The sequence below is a fragment of the Lagenorhynchus albirostris genome, chromosome 12 (assembly GCF_949774975.1).
Source record: "Lagenorhynchus albirostris chromosome 12, mLagAlb1.1, whole genome shotgun sequence".
Lineage (NCBI taxonomy): Eukaryota > Metazoa > Chordata > Mammalia > Artiodactyla > Delphinidae > Lagenorhynchus > Lagenorhynchus albirostris.
This window is the reverse complement of record NC_083106.1, coordinates 21,162,736-21,190,056: the sequence shown is the minus strand read 5'-3', so window position 1 is coordinate 21,190,056 and position 27,321 is coordinate 21,162,736. Positions and strand designations below refer to the sequence as shown.

General features: G+C 43.6%; 2 protein-coding genes across 2 annotated transcripts in view; one reads left to right on the top strand and one right to left on the bottom strand.

The window, feature by feature from the left end:
* AIG1 (androgen induced 1) overlaps nucleotides 1-27,321 on the top strand; it is a 235,916-nt gene that overhangs the window by 179,124 nt on the left and 29,471 nt on the right. The window contains 1 exon segment of the mRNA XM_060168083.1: nucleotides 15,385-15,500. Coding sequence (XP_060024066.1) covers nucleotides 15,385-15,500 — 116 coding nt within the window.
* The window catches only part of ADAT2 (adenosine deaminase tRNA specific 2), a 145,360-nt gene continuing 137,687 nt past the window's right edge, over nucleotides 19,649-27,321 (bottom strand). Inside the window, exon 10 of the transcript XR_009543865.1 lies at nucleotides 19,649-19,728. The gene's annotated coding sequence lies outside the window, so the exon portion shown is untranslated. The remainder of the gene's footprint in view (nucleotides 19,729-27,321) is intronic.

Here is a 27,321-nt window from a genome sequence, read left to right as displayed (position 1 = left end):
CACTTTCCTGCTCCCGAGGAAGGTGAGCCGGAAGCCTGACAGTTTCCTTTTCTGAAGATCAAGGAGGAAAAGCAAACAGAAACCGTCACCCCCAAAGATATTGTAGTTGCTTGTGCTGAGCAGCAGAGGAAGGTTTTAATTTGAAAACAAAACAAGTATTTTTAAGAAAAACTAGAACAAAGAATAGTGAAAGTACATCAGTTTATCTAATATTTAGCTAAATACGTATTCCTGACCTAGATCCAGGAACTCTATTTTAAGCATCGCCTTTATAACTGGCTGCTCCTGCTCTTTCCATCACCTGATAAGGTCTGGGTGACTCTCTCTTCCTCTCTCCCTCTACCTCTGACTGCCTGGCAGTCCTCAACCCAGATTCTCAGACCTCACAGTGAGATTCTGGAGCTAGCCCTCTCCATTAGAAACAAACAAAATAAATTGTTTCCATTCCCCAAAGGAATGTGCTAAAGCCTTTTTTCCTCTTTAACATGGATGCAATTTAAATTTGGCAAGAGCTGGACACAGTATACCTCACTCTGAGGAGAAAGCCTTGTGAGAGAGACCCTTACAGAAAGACCCCTTCATCCTCCCTGTGAACTGTCAGTGACAGAAAGTAAGCAGGTCATGCCCTCAGCATCCACAGGGTTTCTGCAGAATCCTCACCCATTCCCTCATTCCACAAAAACGTCTTCAGTACCTACTATCTGAAAACCCTGTGTGCATGTTCCTCCCCGGCTGTTCCGCAAGGCTGTGAAGTCAGAGCTTCTTACAGTGTACATTTCGTTCCTTTCATCTCTTACCACTCCAGGGGGGCCCAAATATCCTTCAGTGACATTTCTCTTCATTACTCTGATTCAGAATCCTGCTTGTCTGTAACGTGCTCCGTAGGTGAGGAATTAAAGGGAAATAAGGATAAGACACGGCCCATTCATGGCAGGCATTAAAGGGAAATCACCTGAGATGATCTGTCAAAAATTGATCAAAGACAATAATGTGATCAAGGGCCAACTCAAGCAGAACCAAAGAATACGCACATGACTCAGAAAAGCAGCCCTGGCCCTTGCCAGTGTCCTGCTTCTTTCTCCTTCCCTTCCCTGTTCGTCATCGACGCTGGTAAAACATTTCCTGCTCAAGAATCTAACAGATTCCACCATTTTTGCTCAAACACTGGATGTCATCTTGTTTCCCCTGGACTGGGGCAATCATCTCAGAGGGTCAGACCCCAGGTCAGTTAAGGCCAGAGGAAAGGGTCCTCTGAGGTCATGTTGGAGATGGACTTGTTTGTCCTTCCTTAACTCTAAAAACACTTGATATTCTTTTTTTTTTGAATAGTTATTTTTGAATTTTATTTTATTTTTTTATACAGCAGGTTCTTATTAGTTATCCATTTTATACGTATTAGTGTATACGTGTCAATCCCAATCTCCCAGTTCATCCCACCACCACCAACACCCCCCGCCACTTTCCCCCCTGGTGTCCATTCGTTTGTTCTCTACATCTGTGTCTCTGTTTCTGCCCTGCAAACCGGTTCATCTGTACCATTTTTCTAGGTTCCACATATTTGCATTAATATACGATATTTGTTTTTCTAAAGACACTTGATATTCTTAATGTACCCTAGCCTGTCCTAGTAATTCCTTTATTCACTGATCATACTCACAAATTCACCAAAACATTTACTGAATCAATTTATACTTTGAGTCCGTTCCACTTTCATAACCCCTCCTGTGGCACAGCACACAGCTTTTTATATCCCTCAGCTCACTTTATCCCTAGCCCCAGTGTTCTGGGAGCCGGCTGTCGTGTCCAGTTCACACAACCCATAATGGTTCTCATTTTATACCTTTTGAACAGTCTTTCTCTCATCCATTCTCCCTTCATCCTCTTCAATTCTTAAAACTGAAAAGATTCTCAAGGCTCCAAGTGAGCTCTGACCTCATCCTGCTCCTTTCTTTAGTGGCTCCCATAAAACTTAGATTCATGACTATCAAAGTGAGAGGAGCATTGGGTCAGGGAGACATTTGGCTGGAGCAAGGGGTTGACCTGCAGACAGAAAGTGACGAACAGCCCTTAAAAGTCCACTGTCCACTAATGAGGAAGGTTCCTGGGGAAGTGTCATAAATTCCACTCATCGGGGATTTTTCTGTTCACCTAAGATATTCGCAGAATGGTGACCTGCTCCCAAGGGATCAACAAAAGCAGGTGTGGGGAAGAGTCCACAAGCTGTGTGTGAGCTTACAGAACGTATCTCTACCCTCGATGAGTCTGGAGAGGCTAAGGGAAATGTCAGGTTTCTTTGATTTGCCTGAACTATGAGTACAGTGTAGTTAATCTCATACTGATCCGAACAAAGCTGGCCAACATATATGTCTTTGATTAATTATATTAAAATGGGGAGAATTAGGACTTGAAATACACGTTTTGGCAAATAAAGTCATTTAAAATATTGGCCTGTGTGTGCAAATAACAAGACATAAGGCCGTAAGGAAAACATAAAACTGAAGATCTTTCCTGTGATCTAGATATGGAGCGTGAAGCGTTTTTCTTCCTCCAGCAACCCCTCCCAAATGCAGTGTCTCACAAGGGAATATGAGCTTTATGACAGGGGCTTCCTGGTGGTGCAGTGGTTAAGAATCCGCCTGCCAATGCAGGGGACACGGGTTCGAGCCCTGGTCCGGGAAGATCCCGCATGTCGCGGAGCAATTAAGCCCGTGAGCCACAACTACTGAGCCTGCGCTCTAGAGCCTGCGTGCCGCAACTACTGAGCCCACGTGCCACAACTACTGAAGCCCATGTGCCTAGAGCCCATGCTCCGCAGCAAGAGAAGCCACCGCAATGAGAAGCCTGCACACTGCAACGAAGACACAACACAGCCAAAAATAAAATAAATAAATATTTTTTTTAAAAAAAAAAAGACCTTTACGACATCTGTATGACTGGCATTGTTCCTAGAGCCTCAGGTTCACAGGGATCAAAACTAAGTGGTCTAGCGTGTGCCTTATTCAGCCTTCCTCAGCGGAATACATTGTTCAATAGCTAAAGACTGATAACAAGTTTTAAAGAGCATGATGTGCCAGCTATGCCTTGGTTAATGAGAAAGCCAGTTACATGTCAAGGAAGCTTATTAGTCACGCATGACCATATATAAAATTACGGTAGCTGCCTTTATAGCCCCCAAATTAGGCGGTAGTGAGGAATTTACCATATACTGACCAGTTTCTTGTCTCCTAAAACAGTAAGTCGTACGATGTCAGCGTGGTCATAGTCCTGCGGTGCAGTTGTGAGCTGTCAGGCTCCCATCATTGTAACTGTTCCCTTGATGAGTTTCACACACAGAGGTTGGAGCTGGCTATGTGATGACCGCGGGTGTGCACTCACGATGCTGTGATGTGCTAGTCAGGTCCCCTTTGGGGACTGAAGGACTTATTTCCCCAGCAGCTGGGGATGCTGCCTCTTCAGCCCCTCACTGAAGGCTCTCTCCAGGAGTCACTCTCACCTGAACTGAGCTGTCTTGCTAAAGGTCAGGCCCCCTTCCCTGGGGCAGCCCCATTCCATCACTGGTCCATGCTTGATATAAAGACCTGGCCCACTTACCCCAATCTGGGGCAACACTGAACAGCCAGCCCAGCTTCAGAGCTCTTGGTGGGGTCAGCTAAGACCCTTGTTGAGACTGCGTCATAGACACACTTCTCCCTCTGCCGTACCGCCCTTCCTTCTTTTCTCCAAACAGGCACCGATCCTCAGACACTCCCTAATAAACCTGAGTCTGCTGGTTCCCATCTCAGAGTCTGCTCCACAGGGAACCTGACCTGCGGTCAACTGTTGCAGACTCTTACGGATGAGGAGCCTGGGGTCCAGAAAGACCCCAGTTGGCTCAAAGTTATGTAGTCAGCTACTGGTGAATGGCTTCCTGGTCCTGTCTTCTCTCCACCTCTCCACAGCGAACAGAGCCTGTGTGGTCACTGGAGTCTGGACTCAGTGCTGGCCACATAATCATCAGTGCAGCCTAAGCAAGACGAGAATGTGCAGGGCAATACTGCTTGAACAAAGACCTAGAAGGAGCACTGAACGTGATGTACTGTGCCCAGGGTAATCCATTTCTTAGAAGCCTTCCTCCACCCAGTACCTACTGTCTGCCCACCCACACGTCGGTAACCACCAACATTGCTTTAGGTAGAAAGTGTGTCCTTTTCTGTTTGCAGAGCCAAATTAAGAGGCGACGGAGAAAAAGTTTTGAGCTTTGAGCTAAATTGCCTCTTTCTCCCTTGACTTTCCCCTGTAATCTTTGGGAGAACATTTGAATACTTTGTGCTGTAAAGGTTCCTTCTGACAGTATTACCTTATGTCATGGAATCACTGTGAAAAAGAGCTAAGTTACAGCTACTTCTATATGTGTTGAATAGTGCTTCTGCAAAAGCTTGAATTTAATTTAATAGGTAATAGAGATGAACTTCAAGATTAAAACTGAAATCTTCCCCATTCCTTAAGTTTGTTGGTATGTCTGTGTGTGTGCATTTGTGTATGTATACGTATGGGTGTGTGTACGTGTGTGTTTGCATGCGTATATGTGGGTTTATGCATGTGTAAATGTATGGGTGTGTGTTTGCATGGATGTGGGGGGGATATATGCGTGGATATGTTTGCGTGGATATGTGTGTGTTTGCATTGTGTATGTGTGTGTATGCATGCACGTGAATGCATGGATGTGTTTGCATGTGTGTATGTCTGGGTGTGTTTGCATGGATGTGTTTGCATATGCCTTATGGTGTATGCATATGTGTGTTTGCATGTGTGTGTGTGCGCACATGCACATTCTCTATTAACATGATGCCATTGGCAGGGTGCATGTCACTCTCTGGAGACTCACGGCTCTCTGCTTTCGATTACACTCAGTCTAGTCCAAAACCCCTCTGAACTAATCCTAATCAACTTGGAAGCCACCAGTCTCAGGCATGAGGCTGTCAAATGTGAGTGTTTGCAGATGTCAGTGAAGATGGCAGGAATCCAGGAGGACAGATCAAGGCTTAGTCACTGAAAAATGCATGCCAGTGCATCGTAGCTCCAGAGCACCCTCGCAGCCGTAAGAAAAATGTGTCGTGACAATAAATCAATAACCTCTTGGAGATGATTCTTTTCTGAAATATCCCTGATTAATTATGCCAACGCACACTTGGCCACAGTACTTTGCTCCAGCATTAACTTAATGCTTTTTGCGTGAAGCAGGATTATAACTCGTTCTCATAAGTCAAATTTGACATTTCAAATTGGGCTTTAAAGGTTTGGGTTATAGATTTTATAACGTCTTCATGTCAAACATAATTGCTCTTATTGCTGCAATCAATAAACGTTTACCAATCAATCAGAATAACATTTATTTTATCATAAACAAGACTAAATTAAAACCATTTGAAATCATTGTATTTGAAGACTCAGTGAAGAAGGTTCTTTAGGACCATGGAAATCTGCTTGTGTGCTGTGGTGGAAGAGTGCGGGGAAATTACCAAAGTTGATGGAAATGTGTTACTATTCTCTCACTTCAAAAGAATTAATGCCTCTCTACATTTTGTGAACATGTAGCTTTAGTTGGGGGACTTAGTCCCAGATGAATATGGTTTGGGGCAAAGTAGTCCCCTTCCTTTCTGTAATAGAAAATTATAATTTTTGTACCTTCAAGATGAAGGTACTTTTTAAGTTATTTATATACAGCATCCAGGAACTTATTTTTTTATTCATCTTAAATTGCCAGGGTTTTTTTTTTTTTAAATAGTAAAACTAATGGAAAATAGGGTTTACCTAAGGGAAAGTCATACTATCATGGTCCTTGAACAAAGGTTTGTTGAGACCCTGTTAAGTTGCCTGCACGGAGAAGAGAGCTGAGTGTACAGCAGTCAGTAAAGCTTGTTTCTTCTCCCTAAAGAAGTGTTCCCCACGCCTCAGGGTCCCCTTCCTTGGTGTTCACTGTAGCATTATGTGGCATATTAATATTCAGTATCTTCACAGCTGCATCGGCCTAGAATAGTGTCCACATCACTCCTGTTAATAACAGCCCGTTGACCAGAACTCGTCCCAACGGCCCCACCTAGCTGTGAAGGGGCAGAGATCTGTGAGGGATGGTTCTCTGATGAGCAGAAAATGACCTTGCCTTGAGTGTGTACTAAAGAGAAGGTCCCAAATATCAAGGGGATTGCAGTCAGAGAGAGGAGCATGAGCAAAGCCATGGCCATGGAAAGCCTCTTGGTGGAACGGTGAAGTTGCCAGTACAGAACGGTATGAGATTAGTCTAGAAAAGCAGGCTGAGTCCGATAGAGAGTACGTCTCTGAAGGCAATGCTAAGAAACTTGGATTTTGTTCTGAAGATACTGAGAATCTTTTAGAGAAGGGAATCAAGTGGTCAGAATAATGCTCTGACAGGGGATGATGCAGATGTGCATGCATGGGTGGATTCTGTGGAGCTCGAAATAATTTTTGAGAAGAATATAAATAACATTACAATCCTAGTTTCTTATTTTTTCAGTTTCTTTTTTAATTTCAGAGCACTCCTAATAATGAGTTTCATTTTTCTCGAATTGCTCCCTGAACTTGACTGTGTGCTGTAAAGTTTACTGATGACAGGAACATTTGATTAAATTTCCCTTCCCTTGCCTTCTACTGAGACTGTATCTTCCATTGCTCTTCCTTCCACCCCTCTTCAACCCACCCACTAAATGCTTTCCAAGTACTTTTAAGGAGAGTAGACCAAAGAAAAGGCAAGAAACGAACACCAGTAGCATCTCAGAGAGTGCCTGTCTGTGTCAGTGGATTGGGGTTCTTCTTATTCCTGCCGCTCTGCCTACCTGAGGCCCTTAGTACCCATGGGATTTATCCCCAAACATGAGCACAAAGCCTGGTCTGACAGTCTGCCTTTTAAACTTGGGTGCAGAGGCCACTCATCTCTCAGCCCCTGAGTCCCCCTGAGGTGAATGGCTGGGTGAGGGAAGGGCCAGGCTCCTTCTCGCAGGCACAGCCATGAGACCAAGAGCTTCCCTTCCCTGTACCTGTTCTTCCATTGACTGTTCCCAATCCTCACGTCTTCCCAAGGGCTTCACAGGTCATCGAGCATCACCGTTAAAGGAGAAGCTCAGAAGCCAAATTGCCCAAGTCTAAGCCCAAACCCACCACCTTCCAGTTGGTAACCTCAAGCAACTTCTCAACTCTGTGCCTCAGTTTTTGTAAAACAGAACTGATGTTAACATACGCCTCAGGGGAGCAATGTGAGACGTAAATGACTTCAGTCCGCGTCGAGGACTGGCACGCAGTAGACATTAGATGACATTATGGAGCACTTTGTCTTAAGTGAGGAATATCCCAAAAAATAAATTATTTTTTGTATATACTGTACAAGCCACTTTTACTATAGAATCTCATACAATCCTCATGCAGCCCTAATGAATTTGGTCTTTTCTGAGCTGAGAGACTCCACGTTTGTATTAGCCTAATTGAAATGCATTCCCAAGAACAGCCAGCCGTCTGTTGGGGCAAGGATCTTTGTCTGCTCTGTTCTGGGATATATTTAAATACCTGAAATCGTGAGTGGCACATGGCAGGAATACAATCAGCATTTACTGAATGAATGAACAAACAAGCAAGCTTGGGGAGCCGTGTGTGTCACAGTAAAAACAGATTCATGATCTGGTAGATCTGAGGTCCGAGGCTGCCTGCACCGTTTACTAGTTCTACATGACCTCTGACAAGTTAATCCCTCTGTTCCTCCATTTCTTCATTTATAAAATGAAAGTGAAAATACCAATTTCGGGGCTTCCCTGGTGGCGCAGTGGTTGAGAGTCCGCCTGCCGATGCAGGGGACGCGGGTTCGTGCCCCGGTCCGGGAAGATCCCACATGACGCGGAGTGGCTGGGCCCGTGAGCCATGGCCGCTGAGCCTGCGCATCTGGAGCCTGTGCTCCGCAACGGGAGAGGCCACAACAGTGAGAGGCCCGCGTACCGCAAAAAAAAAAAACAAACAAAAAAACAATTTCATTAGAGTTGCTCTAAGATTTAAACATGATGCTGGTGCAAAATGTTTAGCATAGAACTGAGCTTGTTTTAGTAGCTCAGGAAATGGTAGCCATTCTTATCACTGTGTATTTCTGCACATAAATGAATGACGGGGGAAGCAACATACGACACAGAGGGATGAATGAACTGATTACCGTGTTTACCTATCATATATATGCTTTGCCACAATTAAGACTAGCTCTCTTTTTTAACCTTTCCCCTATGCTGTTTTCAGTATTATGGTAATTATTAAAGTAAAAGAGAAAAGAGTAGAAACGGGGAAAGTGTAGGTAAGCAGGCTGAGGAGAGGTAGGGGAGAGGGGATGCTGAGGAAGACCTAGAAGAAAGTGATGGAGAGAATCAAGGCCATTTCTTGAGGAAAGAGCGAGAAGGAAGGAAAGGAGGAAGGAGAGAGGAGTATGTCGGTAGATAAAGCTCTCCTCTCTGCAGTCCGTCCTCCACCCAGCCTCCAGCTTGCTCTTTCTACTATTAATACCCAAATATGTTTCTCCTGTGTCTGTATACCTTCAACTCTATGGAGGAGTTTAAGCCTATAGAGCTAGCTCTGCTTCTTACAGGACAAAGTCCATATACAAGTCTTCCACATTATGGCTTCTGCCTACCTCACCTGTCCAGACTTAAGTCTTCATGCTCTTTCTTGTCCTACAGCGGTGACAGTCCCTCGGTGGTCTGTACTGTGCTCCACACACTATTTCTTCTTCTTGGCCTTGTGAATGAACTTCTTCCTTTAACCTTTCTTCTGCTTGTGAAGCCCTAGTCACACATAAAAACCCGGTTGAAATGTCTCCTGTTGCATGAATCCTTCCCTCAACCCGCCCTAGCAGACCAGATCCCTCTGACCATTGCACTGTTGCGAGTCTGCACGTCTGAATGCATCTCATCATATTATAATCACTCGATCATCTGCGGGCAGTGAGGTGCTCTTCTGTGAGAACCCCAAACGCTAATTGTGAAATGTTCACGGAAGAAGTGAATATTAGGTCATTTTCAAGTCGCTGTTACGTTTTAAGGTACAACATGGGTTAATTCTGGACTTACATTCACAAAAAGAAGAATTCCTTTTGTTGGCCCACAGCCTGCTGGGCTGAAAAGAAGACACCACTCTGGAGCCCCCCAGTAATGCCACAGACGCTTGGCACCTTGTGGATACCTTCATTAGGAAGATTCAGGAAGAGATATTAACTTCTCTCAAGTCATATTAAAAATGCTTTTTAAATGCAAAAATAACAGCCCAGTAAAATGATGCCACTGTCTTAGCGTAATTGTTTCTGTAATGCATCATTTGCTCTTAATTGCAAGGATATGCATGGCTTGGTTTAATGCGTGGCACTCTTTTGTTTATTTGGCCTAATTATTAAAACCATATCCTAAGAGCTGTCGGGGCTAATGTTAGAACTGGATGAGTCCATAAAGCATTCTGGAAATGCCTGGAACATATTGGCGCTTAATAAATATTGGTTCCACCTGAATCTGAGTCCTGCCCCTGGGTCACTTTTCTAACGTCATTCTGAGATGCCCGTGTAAGCGCATCTCAGACGGATTTGACAGCCGGCAGGAATGGGTATCCAACACCACACAGGAAAGGCACAATTTAAAAAGCTCTGGCAGTTTCTGGGGAGATTCTGTGTCATATTGTACCGGCATCACCACATTAAAACCAGCACCTCAGCCCTTAGGAGAGGGAGGCCCGTGACGTGGGAAAGTTCCATTTGACTCCTGGAGACTGGAAACTACTGAGGTTAAAACGGGCAGTTTTCTGTCACTCAAAGCACTAAAATATCCCTACTGTGACGAGAGTGAGGGAAGGTGGCAAATCCTGAGCTGACCCATCAGTAAAATTAATAACGACAGTTTCTGGTGGCAGGATAAAACATTTGGTCAGGGTTTCAGAGTTAAAAATGTAGGTTTTTTAGAGCCTGCATCAGCTTTGTTTCCAAGCTTCCTGGGATGACATTGCCGTGTCCTCACATCCACTGACTCTGAAGTTATGCTTGTTCCAGGGGAAGCCCCACCCCAGTTCTGTGCATGCCCCACCCAACGCTGCTTTTCCCTGCGTTCATCAAACGTTTGCCTTATTTGGAGAGCCTGGAAGATTTGCAAAGGTTAGCATCAGTTAGTGTTTTGTGATTTTTTTTTTTTTTTTTTTTGCCAGTCTTTGTCATGTCACCCTTCCTATCGTTTTAGAACACATTTTGCTAACACGATGGGCTTTATCTTCAAACTTGGAAATTCCTTCTTGCTTTATTACAGCACAAAAATGTCTATTTTAATCCCCTTTTACTCTAGATGTGGTTAAGGGGTGGGGGGAGCAAAGGAACAAAATATTCATGTTACAATATGAAATTAATAAGAATTATTAATTTTACCTTTCTGTATCCTAGAGCAGTTTTCCATATTATTTTTATTTATGATATACCTGTCAATTGTTAGGACATCATAAGAACTCTCCCTCACCGCATCCTCCCCATTAAGTCTGGTCACACCTCTAGCCCTGCCTGCAGGCAAGTACCCACAAGAATGCAGGTGCTCTGAACGCGTACACACACACACACACACACACACACACACACACACACACACACGCACAGCCATCCTTCAACTTTTTATTTACGATCAAAAGTTGTTGTAGGATAGGGGCTTCCCTGGTGGCACAATGGTTGAGAGTCTGCCTGACAATTCAGGGGACACGGGTTCGAGCCCTGGTCCGGGAAGATCCCACATGCCGCGGAGCGGCTGGGCCCGTGAGCCATGGCCGCTGAGCCTGCGCGTCCGGAGCCTGTGCTCCGCAGCAAGAGAGGCCGCGATAGTGAGATGCCCGCTCACTGTGATGAAGAGTGGCCCCCGCTTGCCACAACTGGAGAAAGCCCTCGCGCGGAAACGAAGACCCAACACAGCCATAAATAAATAAAAATTAAAAAAAAAAAGTTGTCATAGGATATAAGAAAAACTAGATATCCTGACACCCATAAAGGCAAGAAATGTGGTCTACCGTCGTGGGGACCACCATGAGCACTACTCCACTGGAAGCCAGTAAACCAAATGCCGCAGCACAGGCTCCGGATGCGCAGGCTCAGCGGCCATGGCTCACGGGCCCAGCCGCTCCGCGGCATGTGGGATCTTCCCGGACCGGGGCACGAACCCGCGTCCCCTGCATCGGCAGGCGGACTCTGAACCACTGCGCCACCAGGGAAGCCCCTTTTTGTCTTTTTTTTTTAATTCATTTTTATTGGCAAATAGTTGATTTACAATGTTGTGTTAGTTTCTGCTGTACAGAAAAGTGAGTCAGTTATACATATACATATATCAACTCTTTTTTAGATTGTATTCCTGTATAGATCATTACAGGATATTGAATAGAGTTCCCTGGGCTATACAGTAGGTCCTTATTAGTTATCTATTTAATATATAGTAGTGTGTATGTGTCAATCCCAATCTCCCAATTTATCCCTCCCCCGCTTCCCCCTTGGTAACCATAAGTTTGTTTTCTACATCTGTGACTCTATTTCTGTTTTGTAAATAGGTTCATTTGTGCCATTTTTTTAGATTCCACGTACAAGTGATATCGTATGATATTTGTCTTTCTCTGTCTGACTTATTTCGCTCAGTATGACAATCTCTAGGCCCATCCATGAGGCTGCAAATGGCATTATTTTGTTCTTTTTTATGGCTGAGTAATATTCCATTGTATATATGTACCACATCTTCTTTATCCATTCCTCCGTTGATGGACATTTAGGTTGCTTCCATGTCCTGGCTATTCAAAAAGATACATGTATCCCACTGTTCACTGAAACAATTTTTAATCTTTGTTCATGTGGTATGATAGCAGTACTCTTCTATTTAAAAAAAAAAAATACTTTGGAGAGAAGGAGAAAGACCAGAGAAATGGCAGGTGAACAGAGTCCTCAAATCTTGTCTGATATTTTTTGTGTTGTACACTCTGACTGCAGCCACAGTTGCTAGAGCTCTAAAGTAATCTGGAGTGCTCCCATAATTCATTCGCTCCACTTGCCTGAATCTGTACTGTCACACAGCATATATTTTTATCCTTCTATTTATTCCACAGCAGAGTTTATTATAAAACTTCTCTTTAGTTTATAGGCTACTGAATGCCATCACAGATAATGAAAATATTTTTCCCCATGGCAAGTCCAGATCCTTCTTGCGTCATGTAAATTCATTTCTTTAATCTTGTTAAATACCATTAAGTTCCTCCATCAATACCTAAACTTCCTACTCATCTGTCTTTCCATTTTTCTGGCAAAAGAACACCTGTTCATAAATCAAATCATTTAGCATTTAGAAGGTACAGCTACAATTTACAGATAATCTGTTCCAGTGCATAGGTGTGTCTCTCATTGTATGTGAGATAATTTATGTGGTACAGGGGCCTGGCATTAAATACTATTGAATCACCTGGTGAAAAGGTAGTTCTCCCTCAATTATCTTTCAGTCCTTCTGATTTCATTTAGAAGAGTCTGTATTGCATTCTAGCATGTCTTTAATGCCCCTCTAATACTGACTAACAACCCTATTTAGCAGGCCTCAGAATCAAACAGGCAAACATGTCTATCAAACATTTATTAAGATCAATTAGTTTTCATTGTATTTGTTTTTGTGGTTATCTTTCTTAATGTGTTCCATTTATGAGAGTTTATACATCTCATAAGTTTTCCTTTAAATAGATTTATTTAAGAAAAAATGTGAATTGACTAAGAAAATAATTTTTGTTTTAAAACTCAAGTAGCGTGAGACAGGACTGCATTAGGACTTTTGACTTTAGTAGGCACTTTGCATTTGTGGGTCCCTTCCTCCATATAATATTATTCAGAATGCTGTATGCCACAGGAAAGAACTCATTTAGTAAAATACGTTTTTCACAGTGAAAATCTTTTTATTTTGAGGCTCAACCAAAAAATAGTTCTTGTCTGTTGAGAGACATCGTAAGTGATCTTCAGTCATGCACTCCCACAGGTTTTTTGAGTCAAAGATTATTTAACTCTGATATCTTCTAAAGATATAATTCTAATATAGAAAGCAGAGCATGGAATTTGGAGACAGACGGAATTGGTCTTGAACCCTCTCCAGACTTAATAGCTCTGTGATCTTGGGCAAGACAATTACCTTTTATGAGTCCTTATTATCTCATCTGCAGGATGGAGTTGGTAACTCCCACTTAAGATATGGTTTTGAAGATTAAATTATCTGCACCAATATTCATTGAGCCCCTCCTATGTGCCAGGCTCTTTTTTAAGTGCTACAAATACCACAGTGAACAAAACATAAGCTTACCATTCTTGTCCAGCTGATGGTCTTACATGAAGTTGACTATTTCCTTGCTGGTTCTTAAGTCATTGAAGCAGAGTGTTGCCTGGGAGTGGATTAGAACTGAATTTCGTGTACTCCCAGTTCTAAAATAATTATCCCTCTTGCTGCTACAGATTTTGAGTCACAATTAGCTACCAAAGGTTACTTAGAGATTCAGCAAGACCTTTTGTAGATTTTTTTACCGATTTTTTTTTTTTTTTTTTTTTAGTTCATAAAACTTCAGCTACCTTCAGGGAAACATATTCGCTATAAATATTTTGCACTATTTTTACCTTTGTTAATATATACTGTTTATCAGTAAACATAATTTGCATTATAAATTTTTAGAAAGGCAGATACACATTCTTCAGTGCCTGTAAATTCTTGATGATAAACTGTTACCCTCATATGACATTTGCTGCTGGCCAGACTGACATAGGCACAGCTAGCCACCAAAAGATCTCTTGTCCTCACTTATGGAACAAGTAGCTCCTTTTTAGTGGTGATGATGCCAGAAATGGAGTGATCTGGAGAGATTTTCATCTTTCAAAGAGATTTTTTTTTTTTGCCTGGCATCACCAAAGCACATCCTAAGCTTTCCAGGTATGACATCTGATGATCAGCAAGTAGGCTAGGTAAAATAAAGTTAACTGGATAACTGGATAAGAATATTCAGGTTAGTTATTTGAACTTATATAACTTTATAGAAAAATGAGTGAATTTTTACTCAGTTTGGAGCAATGGAGGAAGAGGTAGAGCTTAGATATTTTTTAATATTAATGAGTCAAAAATAACATCATCATTCTACAACCCACACAGGCTATTAAGAGTCAGCATTATCTTCAGTGTAAACGTTTCATTTGCAGGTATTTTTCTTCTACAATTGATTCGATAAGTCTTGGCCTTAGGGCTAACTATATATTTGAATTTTACATGAATGCACTATTGTAAAACTGTTGTTGGCATCTCAAATTGTTGCTGAAATTCCAGGCCAATGTTATCTGAGGTGACTAGATTATAGTGAAAAAAACCAATAAAATAGATCTTTAAAATACATACTGTCTCTGTTTTAACACACATGTACATTTTGTGTGGTTCCCTTCAGAGCTAATTATACTGTTTTAAAACAATAACAGAGGCCTTCCCTGGTGGCTCAGTGGTTGAGAGTCCGCCTGCCGATGCAGGGGACGCGGGTTTGTGTCCCGGTCCGGGAAGATCCCACATGCCATGGAGCGGCTGGGCCCGTGAGCCATGGCCGCTGAGCCTGTGCGTCCGGAGCCTGTGCTCCGCAACGGGAGAGGCCACAACAGTGAGAGGCCCGCGTACCGCAAAAAAAAAAAAAAAGAATCAGTTAAATAAATGTTGGTCAGGGAATTCCCTGGTGCTCCAGTGATTAGGACCCGGCACTTTCACCGCTGGGGCCCAGGTCCAACCCCTGGTCGGGGAACTAAGATCCCACAAGCTGCTCGGCCAAAAATAAATAAATACGTAAATAAATAAGTAAGTAAGTAAATGTTGGTACATCTATAAAATGGAGTTTTAAGCAGCTGTGGTCAGCGTTTATATTCTAGAAGTATTTCTATAATTGCATATCAAAAAGTCTCATGCTATAATCCCAAACAAAACTACATGCACAGTATGATCTTAACTTCTTAGCTGTGTATAAATAATATGCACAAAGAGTGAGGGAAAAGAACGTGTAGCAAAATATTAACAGTCGTAATTTTTATTCCTTTCTTATGTTCCAACTTTTTTCCCTATATATCTTTCTATAATTTCTATAATTTCCTGTAACGGGCATAAAGAAAATACAATTTTAAACATTAAGATATAGAAGAAAAAGAAGGGGAGCAATTGATAGACTGCATGTTTTCACGTCCATTCTACCTCCTAGGTGAGCCATATACTGCTCTCTGCTGTGGCACTTTTGATAGAAATTGACACTATCCATTCTCCTACTGAAGACAAATAGCTAATTAGGGGTGATGATAAGAACCTGTGTCACCTGGTCTCTGTTCTTTTTCAGCACACGACGGTTTTGCCCTTTATATTAATTGAGATGAGGACATCACACCATGCGTACCCCAGCAGGAGCAGCGGACTGGCCGCCATATGTACCTTCTCTGTTGGCTATATATTATGGTAAGGACAGTGCCGGCTGGGCTTTCTTATTGTATTAGATTTTGCACTGCTAAATTTGGGCACATATTTCATTATGGATATAATCACTAACAGATTCACACTGCGTGCCTCATTTGGTCCAAGACCTGGGCTTTGTCTCATTTCCCCAGATGCTTATATTTTTAGAAAGTATATGCCAAACCTCACACAACAGGAATTTGTTGAACAATTCCATGTAAGCAGTGGTTCTTCCAAGGCTACATTTTTCAACTCTTTTTCAAACTAAATGTTTTTCTTGGACATCAGTTTTATTGCTTAAGGGCTTTTTTGCTTGGGATTTTTTGTTGTTGTTGCTTTTTTTGGGAGTGAGGGAGTTGCAGCAAATGCAAATGAGGACAGAAGAAATGACCTCTTAGAGGAGTGACTTCTATCCTCTAAGTGAAACAAGTGAAAATGTACATTTTCCTGAGTCAGTTTAAAACCTTTTCCAGAATTCGCTATTACATATAGCATGCATTTAATGGTTTTGTTTTGAAAAATTGGGGTAAATAAATAGCAGGAAATCTCTACTTTGTCTTTTGGGCATGAATAAGCCCCAAGTGTGAGGTGCCAAATTTATCTGATAAAAGAATTTTTGCCTGTTGAGTTTACTTCACTTTCATTTCAGGTCTAACCATGTTTTAACATTTCAGAATTATTTATCTTAAGATAATTTCTTATTTCTCTGTATAATTCCAAGTTCTCTTTGATATATTAGCATACACAGAAACGGTCTCTCCCCTCAGCATTTCCGCCTCTTGGGACTCTCTTGTCCTGAGTTCTGGGTCACCATCACCTCCTTTAAGTCTTTAGGACTGAATCACGTTCTTCCAAACCCAGGACTGCACTTAATCCCACCAAAATCCTGGAGCACTTTGGGAGGTCCAGTCCCTGTGGAGCGTTTTGCTCCAGCCAGTCCAGAGATATAAAATAAAGGTCAGTACAGTACTTCACATACTTTGCCTGAATGATCACATAATGCTCCAAATCTGAACAAAAAGGGAATTCGCTTTTAGGAAGCCACGCCCTGTGGCTGGATCTAAGGGGACATCCAGGCTACAGACCCCAGAACAAACATGCGGTCATGTTCAATTCCATCTGCCACTTCATTGATGAATCACCGACTGTTCACGAGGACTGGGGAACGTTTGTTTTCCTAGTGACTTTTTAGATTTTTTTTTCTACCCAAAACATTAAGTATTGGCTTTCTCTGAAAGAAAAAATTCAAATGATCCGGGCTCACAGGTGAAGTGTGACTGTGAAATTATATCTTAAGAATGAATTCATGTGCTTTATACATAAGAACTTGTTGTTGTTCAAATGACTCTTATCTTTCAGAAGAGTCAGGTAGGAAAGCTAACAGTTATTCCAGGGTTGCTACGATGTTTACAACACGTCTGGAACTGCCTATAGATTTAGTTTAAAAATCAAATGCCCAGGCTTCCCTGGTGGCGCAGTGGTTAAGAATCCGCCTGCCAATGCAGGGGACACAGGTTCAAGCCCTCGTCCAGGAAGATCCCATATGTCACGGAGCAACTAAGCCCGTGCACCACGACTACTGAGCCTGCGCTCTAGAGCCAGCGAGCCACAATTACTGAGCCCGGTGCCACAACTACTAAAGCCCGCAAACCTAGAGCCCATGCTCTGCAACAGGAGTAGCCCCCACTCTCCGCAACTAGAGAAAGCCCACGCGCAGCAACGAAGACCCAACGCAGCCAAAAATAATAATAAATTTTAAAAGTAAATTTATTACTTTACCTCTCCCCGCAAAACACAGTCTCATTACTTTGCACTCATATTCACTTACCTGTGGGAAGGGAGGACTTTTACTCTGGGAACTCTGGGTGTATTTCTGTGAATTCATTTATATGCCATTAAATTATCCGAATCTTGTAGAGCCCCAGAGATTTTAGGAACTACATACTTTCTGATGGCTTTTCTTCCACTGTGGGTGCAATCAGTCCACATTCCAAAGAGACACGTGGGAAATACCACATAGTCTTCATTGTAGACCCCCAAGATCCCTCATTAGAATGAAGCATTACTCACGCTCTCTGTGCCAAGGGCGGCCTGCCAGCTCTGCACCCTCCCTGAGCATACCAGTGCTTGTTTGGACACGTATCTGCATTAACCAGCGAATTCTCCCAGCTATGTTCTGAGAAAGCTTTCAAAGTAGACCTTTTCCTTTGGTGTTCTGCCCTAGGCATTCATAGCTATGCCAAGAGCTAAACAATGCCCTTCACACCATGTCACATTATACAAACCCAGGGATTTTAATTGTTATCCAAAAAGTACTGAGTTTTACTCCCTTCCGGACTATCTCAGATGCGACGTACCAGTGACACAACAGCAAAAGGTTCAGGATGTGAAATCTTTACCATACCACATACCAGGGTCGTTCTGGACATTCCAGAACCTTATGCCAAAATGTAAGGAAGCATTCCTCTTGTCACAGGCTAATTATAAAGTAGATCTCCCTTAAAATCCTCTGTGTGGTTGAGCTGAATCTATACCTCCGAGGCTGCTGGCCAGCCTGCCTGTCTGCTTGGCTCTGATTCTAGCTTGCTGCCTATTTTCACGAGTCTCCCTACCCGTCTGAATCTGCTGTCTTCCTAGGTTTGGGTCACGAGAGTTGAGAAAGCGAGGGACACCGGAGCCCACTGAGCTCCCACGCTCGGTGGCTCCACTTCCCAGCCCCCATCTCAGTCCGACCCAAGCTCAGCATCTGAAGTCATCCCAGACCCTTCCCTTGCCCACCTCCACCTGTCTTTCCACTTACCCAGGGGTCTGGGGCACAAATATCCCCTGACCATTGATGGTGGGCTCTTAACTCCCTTTCTGTACACCTCTCCTCCACCATCACTCCTCCGCGCATTTCTCTGCACCTTATTTGTGACATTTCCCCCTAATGAGTGAGATGGTCCGTATTCTCCTATGCAGGACACAACACAGAAGTCCCATTGGTTTCTAACGCAACAGGAATTATCAGGAATTGTACTGAGTACCATTTTGTCGACTGCTGTGCCAAAAGCGATTTTAAATATTACTGTATTTAGTTCCCCACAAAACACTTTGAGATCAGCATTGTCTGGCTCATTTTACAGATAAGGACACCAAAGCTTAGAGAGATGATAGGGCTTGCCCAAGGAAAAGACACTATTTTTTGTTGTTGCCAGAACTACAGTTGCCCTTGAACAACGTGGGGCTTAGGGGTGCTGACCCTCGCCACAGCGGAAAATCCGAGGATAATTTTACAGTGGTTCCTCTGTATCCGCAATTCCTTCATATCTGAGGTTCCACATCCGTGGAGTCAACCACTCTCAGATCATGTGGTAGTGTCGTTAAGTATTTACTGAAAAAATATCTGCATCTAAGTGGACCATCGCAGTTCAAACCCATGTCGCTCAAGGGTGGACTGCATGGTGCAAGCCCCGGGGTGTGGTTGCAGAGTCTCTGCCCCTTCTTACTGTGTGAAGGGTAACCCTGCGGGTGAACAAGTCAAGTGAGCTTTTAGGTTTTGTTTTGAAGCAATACCTCAGTAGCAGCCAGGTCGAATCGTTAAGGCCACTTCCTGGGTTTGAATTCCCACTCCCACACTTAACCTTTCTGGGCTTTAACTTATTCGGAAATAAAATAGGGACAGGGATAGTACGTACCTCATGGGGTGGTGGTGAGGACTCAGTTACTCTATGTAGAGTCCATAGAATTATGCCTGGCAGACAGTAAAAGCTTCTGTATTTGCTATTATTATTATTATTTCTACATTTGCAGTTCCGAGAAGCTCCTCAGCAATAGTAGCAAGAGCACATGTGTTCTTCTCAAGGGTCTGAGAATTTTAGATATGATGCTACAAGTCCTGATGCTACAAGTCCTTTCTCTTCCTTTACTCATTCTTGCTCACTTATACACTCTTCACTTTAAGAATCCAAAACAATAAAGGATATAAAAATACAAATTTGTTTTTAAGTTTAAAAGGATCATCAGGAAATCTTGAAGGAGGGGCTGAGTAAAACAAGTGAACTTTAAGATCACAGGATGCTGACTGTTGTCACCCTCCAGTTGACAAATTCTACAAGAGCAGACGTCCTCACTCCACCTGGTGCAGGACTCCTGGTGGCCAGTCTGTTCCCTGGATGTGGTCCCTCCTCGCCAGCACCTCACATCCTTGTCTCCCTGCAGTATTGCTGCTGCTGCAGCTCTGCTTTTCAATCTGCAGGGCACACAAACAGGAAACCACTGCAGATCCTAGGAAATTTACATCCCCAGGGATTCAACAGTGGGTCTCCTGTGTGCTGAGGAGTCTTCTTGCTGCCTCTGGCCATCACCCCCTCCCACGGTGGTTCTCATTCAGCCAGAGCCCACCTGAGATCTAAGGGGCCGTGCATAGTACATGCTGACCACTAAATGCAGGGCACAGTCAAAAGCAAGGAGGCATTAGTGAAGTGGAGAAGATGGGTCCTGGGAGTGTCTTCTCATGGATAAACATTTCTTATCACTGCAGTGAGCTTATATAAAGCAAAATAGAAATTTCTGTTGTCTCAGGGCCCTAGTTGTTTTTGATAAATTCCACACTCCAAATCCTACTGCCCCAAATGTGTCCATTGTACAACTTTCCAACCTAGAAAGTAAAACAAAGTAAAATCATAGTGAAGTGTGATCTTTCTTTTATGATATAAACTTAAATTGTCCAAAATCAGAATTTTATCACCACCAAACTTGATTATGCCTCAGCCGTGCAATTGCAGATTATTTTTTGTTTTCTTATTGAAACGTTTCTATATTTCCTCAAATTTTTGCTGGAAACATACATCATTTTTAAAGTAGAGAAAAAATTCTTAAAAGTAAAAATAAGAGTGTACTATAATTAAGAAGTCTTGGAAAGAATATTAAGCCATGAACGAGTAAAAATTTTTTGCATAAAATTTGCACCTGCTTCACTAAGAAAATTAAATTTTGGACCACATTAAACTCCTGTTTAATTGGATGTTTCTTCACCAGTTAAACAGACCTGGCCAGCAGATGACCAGCATTTTCTTCTGTTCAACTTGAATCTTTCACTCAACCATAACTGCCTCTCTGTTGACTTTTACATCTGGGATAGTGTGTGAAAGTTTTCCTAATTTCCTGGCATCGGAAAACTGGAACCAAGCTGAAAGAGTGACGTGCTAAGTGCCTCCCATTCTGAAGAGAGATACCTTTCTTGGGTCTTTTTTTTTTTTTTTTTTGGTACGTGGGCCCCTCACTGTTGTGGCCTCTCCCGTTGCGGAGCACAGGCTCCGGACGCGCAGGCTCAGCGGCCATGACTCATGGGCCCAGCCTTTCCACGGCATGTGGAATCTTCCCGGACCGGGGCACGAACCCGTGTCCCCCGCATCGGCAGGCGGACTCTCAACCACTGCGCCACCAGGGAAGCCCTCTTGGGTCTTATAAGAGACAGCCAGAGGACCCTGCTTCCTCACCCATCCCCAAAGCCATCCACACTCTTTGCCATGCCCATCCTTACCACCCTCCTTCCTCAGCCTGGCTGGGGAAGAGGGAGAGGGTCTTTGCATTCTTGAGTTTGGGGTCTAGGGGAGCTACTGGGAAAGGAAGTGCCTCCCCACACTCGCCAAAGCCAGTTAGTTGTGAGAGGCTCCAGAAGAAGCCCTGGTAAATATCCAGGCTGAGACAGGAATCTAATTTAGGGATCAGACTTGCTAACCTTCCTTATGCCTCCTACCTGAGCAAAGAAAAGGGCATTGGGAGGATATGGCAGGGTGGAGGGAGGGGCAGCTGTAGAGCAACCTAGATCCTACCGTGAGTGGCAAAGATACATGGGTAAGTTTCTTGTGGATCTGGTGTGACATCAAGGGAGGTTGCTGGGCTTGAACTATGCACTCAAGAAGGCCAGCCCCTGGACAAGGGTTTCCCAGGGGTAAAAAACTAGAAGGTTCCGCTGTGGGCAGGAGCCAGGGGGTGTTGAAGAGGGCAAGCTGGAGCCAGCCAGGCTCCCACAATGTCTGCAAGTGGAGAAACCCTTCAGAGACCCCCTACAAACCTCCTGCCTATGTACCCCATGCACAAGTGAGCATCTGAGCAACAGCCTCACAGTCTGAATCAGTGGGAATTTGGTATTAGCCAGAGGAGCAGTGGCAACCACTTGTACAACTATGGGCAATGAAGGCAGAAGATATTCATCCTCCCATTTCACTTCCTGGATGGAGAAGAGACATCCCAGAATCCGGATTTACCCTCCCCTTCTCCATCAAGGCACTGGAGTGGAGGACAGCATGAAAATGTAAAGTCCCCTCCCGCTCAAGCTCCAGCGATAATCCTGGTGTGTTCAAGGAAAGCAGAAGGCCAGTGTGTTGGAGCAGAGCAAGAGGGAGAGTGAACAGAGACTCTTGGGGTGGAGGGAGGGTCATGTAGGACCTCGTAGGCCATTGTAAGGACTGTGTCCTTAATTCAGAACGAAACTGAGAGTCACTGGAAAGTTTTGAACAGAGAATTGACATGATCGTAGACGTTCTTAAAACTTCACTTTGGCTACTGTGTTAAGAACAGATGGGGGCAAGGATGGAACGAGAGAACAGTTAAGAAGCCATAGAAGTCATTTTGGAGGGAGATGATGTGATTTGGACCAAAGTGGTAGAAATGGCAGTGTGAGAAATAGTAGGATTCTGAATATATTTTGAAGATAGAATCAACTGTATTTCCTGTTTAATTTAGACCAAATCCAAATTAAACTCCAGACTCAAACCCCTTTAATACTTTTTTTTGTTTTTTTTTTGCGGTACGCGGGCCTCTCACTGCTGTGGCCTCTCCCGTTGTGGAGCACAGGCTCCAGACACGCAGGCTCAGCGACCATGGCTCACGGGCCCAGCTGCTCGGCGGCATGTGGGATCTTCCCGGACCGGGGCATGAACCCGCGTCCCCTGCATCGGCAGGCGGACTCTCAACCACTGTGCCACCAGGGAAGCCCCCTTTAATACTTTTTAACTTCAGTGTGTGATAGGCAGAATAATGATACCCAAAGATGTACACATCCTAATCCCCGGAACCTGTGACTGTGTCACTTCACATGACAAAAGAGACTTTGCGGATGTGATTACATTAAAGATATTGACCTGAGGAGATTAGCCTGCATTATCCAAGGGGGCCCAATCTAATCTTAAAAGGAGAGACCCTTTCCCAGCTGTGGCCAGAGAGAGACATGACTGGGAGAACAGTCAGACAGACGTGCTGTGAAAAGGACTCAAACGACATTTGCTGGCTTTGAAGATGGAGTAAGAAGCTATGAGCTAAGGAGTGTGGGCTGTCTTAGAAGCTACAAAAGTCAAGGAAACAGATTTTCCTCCAGAGCCTGCAGAAAGGCGTGCATCCCCACCAAGATCTTGATGTTAGTCCCGTGAGACCTGTGTTGGATTTCTAATTAGAAGATACATTTGTGAATTAGAAGATAAATGTGTGTGGTTTCAAGCCACAGAGCTTGTGGTAATGTGTTACAGTAACAATAGACAACCCATACACTTGAGCAAGTCATTTAGTCTCTGTGGACCTCAGTTTCCCCATCTGAAAAAAAAAGAGGGTGATGATCCTTAGGATTGCTGTGAGAATCAGAAAAATGGGTACAAAATGCCTGCCACGTGACCGGCACTCAGTACAGTATCCATTGTTGTTGATCCGTGTTTATGCTAAGAGTACTCAGTCCTTAGGGAGCCTGAATGAGCCCCTTTCTGCATGTTTCTTCACTTGTTAACCTGTCATGCTACTCTGGCAGGTAGAGGTCCATATCCTTGAAGTCAGACAGTCTTTGTTCAGATGCCCTCTTCCTAAGGGCTTTGAGCAAATTACTTATTCTCTCTTAGCCTCATTTTTACCACCTCTAAAACGGGAGGGAACGCCTGCACATTATCTCCCACTAGAGATAATAGATCATTGAGCACGTGGGTCACTCAAGAAATGGTAGTATCTTTCCTTCCTCCCAGGCGATAAAAATCCTGAGTGCCCAAGTCTCTGTGAAAAGGTCTCATTTCTCTCTCTTCCTCTTTTCCCCACCATCCTTATTTTCATTTTATCCTCGGCTCTTCTTAAGGATTTTGGTCCTACTTGGTGGGGTTTTTGTCTCCTTGCTACCTATTAAGAATGCTAAAGAGTGTTCTGAAACTTCCTTATGCTTCTCGTGCTAAGTTATTCCCCAAGCTCGGCTTTTCCCCTGAGATTTGAGAATGTCATTGCTTTCCCATTATTCCAATCTGTTTGTTTCTACAAACACTTTGTGTAGTGGTGGTTACTGTTTTCTTATCCTCTGAGGAGGAGAAGCCTATCTAGACAGTTGAGGACTTGCCGATTAAGAGTGTGGCTTGCACGCGACTCCTCAGAGCGTCCATTTGGGTGCTGGTTGAATCAGTGTCTTAGATCAGCATCTGCACAGAAAAGGTTTTTGTGTATCATCCATCTCAGTTCCCAGTGTTTATTATTCTGAGTTTCATCTTCTCTTACCCCAAACAGCTGGTTCTCAGACATCCTGGGTATACACGAAGAACTAGAATTCCCCATATGCTAGTAACCAGGCCCCTCACCAAGACCATTTTATATGCGCCTATGACCTTTCCCCCCCTCCTCACTCAACATCCCTGGCCTCCATCCACCCCAACACTCCTACTTCGTTTCCCTGCCGTCTTCCAGAATCGCCGTTTAGATGCTGCTTGTGCCTTTGATGCTATTGGCAATTTTACTTTGTGTTTCTCCAGCCAGCTCTGCCCATCCCCCTCCTCCCTGTGCCCTGCCCCCGCTCAGCAGACGGGCTAGTCTTTAACTTCGCAGAGAACGTAAAAAACTCTCTCGGCATCATTGGCTGGCTCTTCCCACCCTACCCAAACCTCAGTGCTGGAGTTCTTTGGAGTTCAGCACACGGTCTTTTTCTCTTTTTGTCTATTATTTTTTAATTTTTTTTTTTTGTGGCAAGAATACTTAACTTGAAATCTACCCTTGTAACCTAGGTCCTCTTTTTTTAGTACCTCTTCTCCCTGCATAAATCCATCCACTCCGTGTTTACAACTACCTCCATCTCAGATCTCCAGCTCGGAGCTGTCTCCTGATGTCCGCTCACAAGCTTCTCACACTTAGCAACTGCAAACCAAATTCATGCGGTGCCTGCTTTCCCAATCACACCCCCAAACCTGTATCCCCTTGGCATTGCCACCCATCCAGTTATTCATGCCAGAAATCTATGGAACCTCTTCAACCCACCTCTCTTGGGCCTATTACAGAGAATCATCCAGCAGTTTCTAGCTTCACCTCTGAAGCACTGTTAGAATCCGTACACTTTGCTCCCTCTCCACCGCCAACACCATGGTCCAAGCTGCAGTCATCCCTCTGCTGAACCACTGCTTAGAGCTGGCATTTCCCCACTGCCACCCCATCTGCATGGAGAACCCCTCAGCTCTTTTTTAAAAATACGTATGATCATGCCACTCCCTTGCTCAGAGAATGTGGATGACTTCCCATTGCTTCTAGGGATAAAGTCCAAAATTCCTTTACATGGCTTGGGGACCTGCATTACGTGACCCCACCGACCTCTCTGGCCTTATCCCCCTCCTCTTCCCCCTTTGCTTATTACAGCCACGGTGACCTTCTCACTGATGGTCAAGAGCTATATGTACCTTCCAGCTTCAAAGCTTTCACCTGCCCCACACCACCATCCAAACTCCATCTCTCCTCAGTCACATCACCCATAATTATTAGTTACACATCCTACGCAGCCTTCAGAGAGTAGCTGAAATCTCTTTCTCAGGGAGACCTTCTCTGATTCCCAAGACTTGGGTCAGCCCCTCGGTGGTACACTACTGCAGTCACCTGTTCATTTCCATCTAGGAAGTTAAAAACCAGTCGTAGTTATATGGTTATTTGGTTAATTTTTTTTAACATCTTTGAGTATAAGTGCTTTACAATGGTGTGTTAGTTTCTGCTTTATAACAAAGTGAATCAGTTATACATATACATATGTTCCCATATCTCTTCCCTCTTGCGTCTCCCTCCCTCCCACCCTCCCTATCCCACCCTTCCAGGTGGTCACATAGCACCGAGCTGCTCTCCCTGTGCCATGCGGCTGCTTCCCACTAGCTATCTATTTTATGTTTGGTAGTGTATATATGTCCATGCCACTCTCTCACTTCGTCCTAGCTTACCCTTCCCCTTCCCCGTGTCCTCAAGTCCATTCTCTATGTCTGTGTCTTTATTCCTGTCCTGCCCCTAGGTTCTTCATGACTTTTTTTTTTCTTAGATTCCATATATATGTGTTAGCATACAGTATTTCTTTTTCTCTTTCTGACTTACTTCACTCTGTATGACAGACTCTAGGTCCATCCACCTCACTACAAATAACTCAATTTCGTTTCTTTTTATGGCTGAGTAATATTCCATTGTATATATGTGCCACATCTTCTTTATCCTTTCAAAGTCTGCCACCCAAATCCCCTCCCCTCACTATCTAGAGGGAGAGAAAGAAAGTTGAAATGATCTTCAAGATATGTGCCACATCTTCTTTATCCTTTCAAAGTCTGCCACCCAAATCCCCTCCCCTCACTATCTAGAGGGAGAGAAAGAAAGTTGAAATGATCTTCAAGAAAATAAAAAGAGCTTCTTCATCTACAGTTTTCTAAGGATTTATACAAATCCATTCTCTTTAGATATCACATCAATCAAATTGTCAGAGAAACCATTCTTAGGATAGATTGTTTAATAAGAGAAATCGTGATAGTATGTGAGTTTTAAATACAAGCAGATAAAGTAAGGAAACAATTTTAAATTATATATATTTTACACCTACCTTACACTTAGCTCAATAATAACCATGTAAAGTGTTTATGATACTCCTACCATCTCCTCCTCTGATGTTGAATTTCAGCTTTATTGCCACTTCTCCTACTTGCCTGGTTCATTTAAGTTGCCAGCTGACGTTGATAGACATGTAGGAGGAAGCTCACAGTCTGTGCACCTTGCCAGAGTAACATCCTATAGGGGATCCTGGGGAGATGACCCAGTTCAGGCAATAAGAAATTCCAGGTAGAGGAAAGGTCCATTTATTAGCCAAAGTACAGCCTCTCCATTTCCCTGAGGGGAGCCTCCTCGATGTCTTTGACAATGTAACAGTATTTTGAAGGCTCAGAACACATTCTCTGGTGGCTGCATGGGTGGGATTACGTAAATCTATTTGCCGTGATCCCAGTCCCTCCTTCAGCAGATGATTTCCACAGCCTGCAATAACTGGGCAGAAGCATGTTCCCCGGCATTGCATCTCCCACAGCACCCAGCAGTGCTGGGCTCCCAGGAGACACAAAATGAAAACCAACTGAAAATAATTCAGATGAGGAGATATCTGCGCCCGAGTTGAGTTTATACCCCAAGAGTCAAAAGAAATTTACAGCCCCAAAGACCTTTTGTTTGAGATAGAATGGAAATGGCAAGAGAACTTGGTCTAAAATAGCCATGCAAAACTTTGTCTTTATACATTTAAGTAGGCCCATTTCCCTAATAATTTTCAAAGTAAGAGAAAGAACTAGTTTGATTATTATTATCATATTTTAATTCTCCCATCTTCTGAAAGAACCAGGTCCATGTAGATTCAGGATGAAATTCCTTAACTGTCTGCAGCAGGTGTTTATTTATTGAGTCCCTCCCATGCGCCAGGCACGGTGCTAAGTGCAGGAGGTAAACAGTATATAAAGCTTTGGCTCTGTCCTCAGGAGCTTACAGTCTGTTGGAGGATACAGGGAAATTAAAAAGCAATTACCCTGGGCTTCCCTGGTGGCGCAGTGGTTGG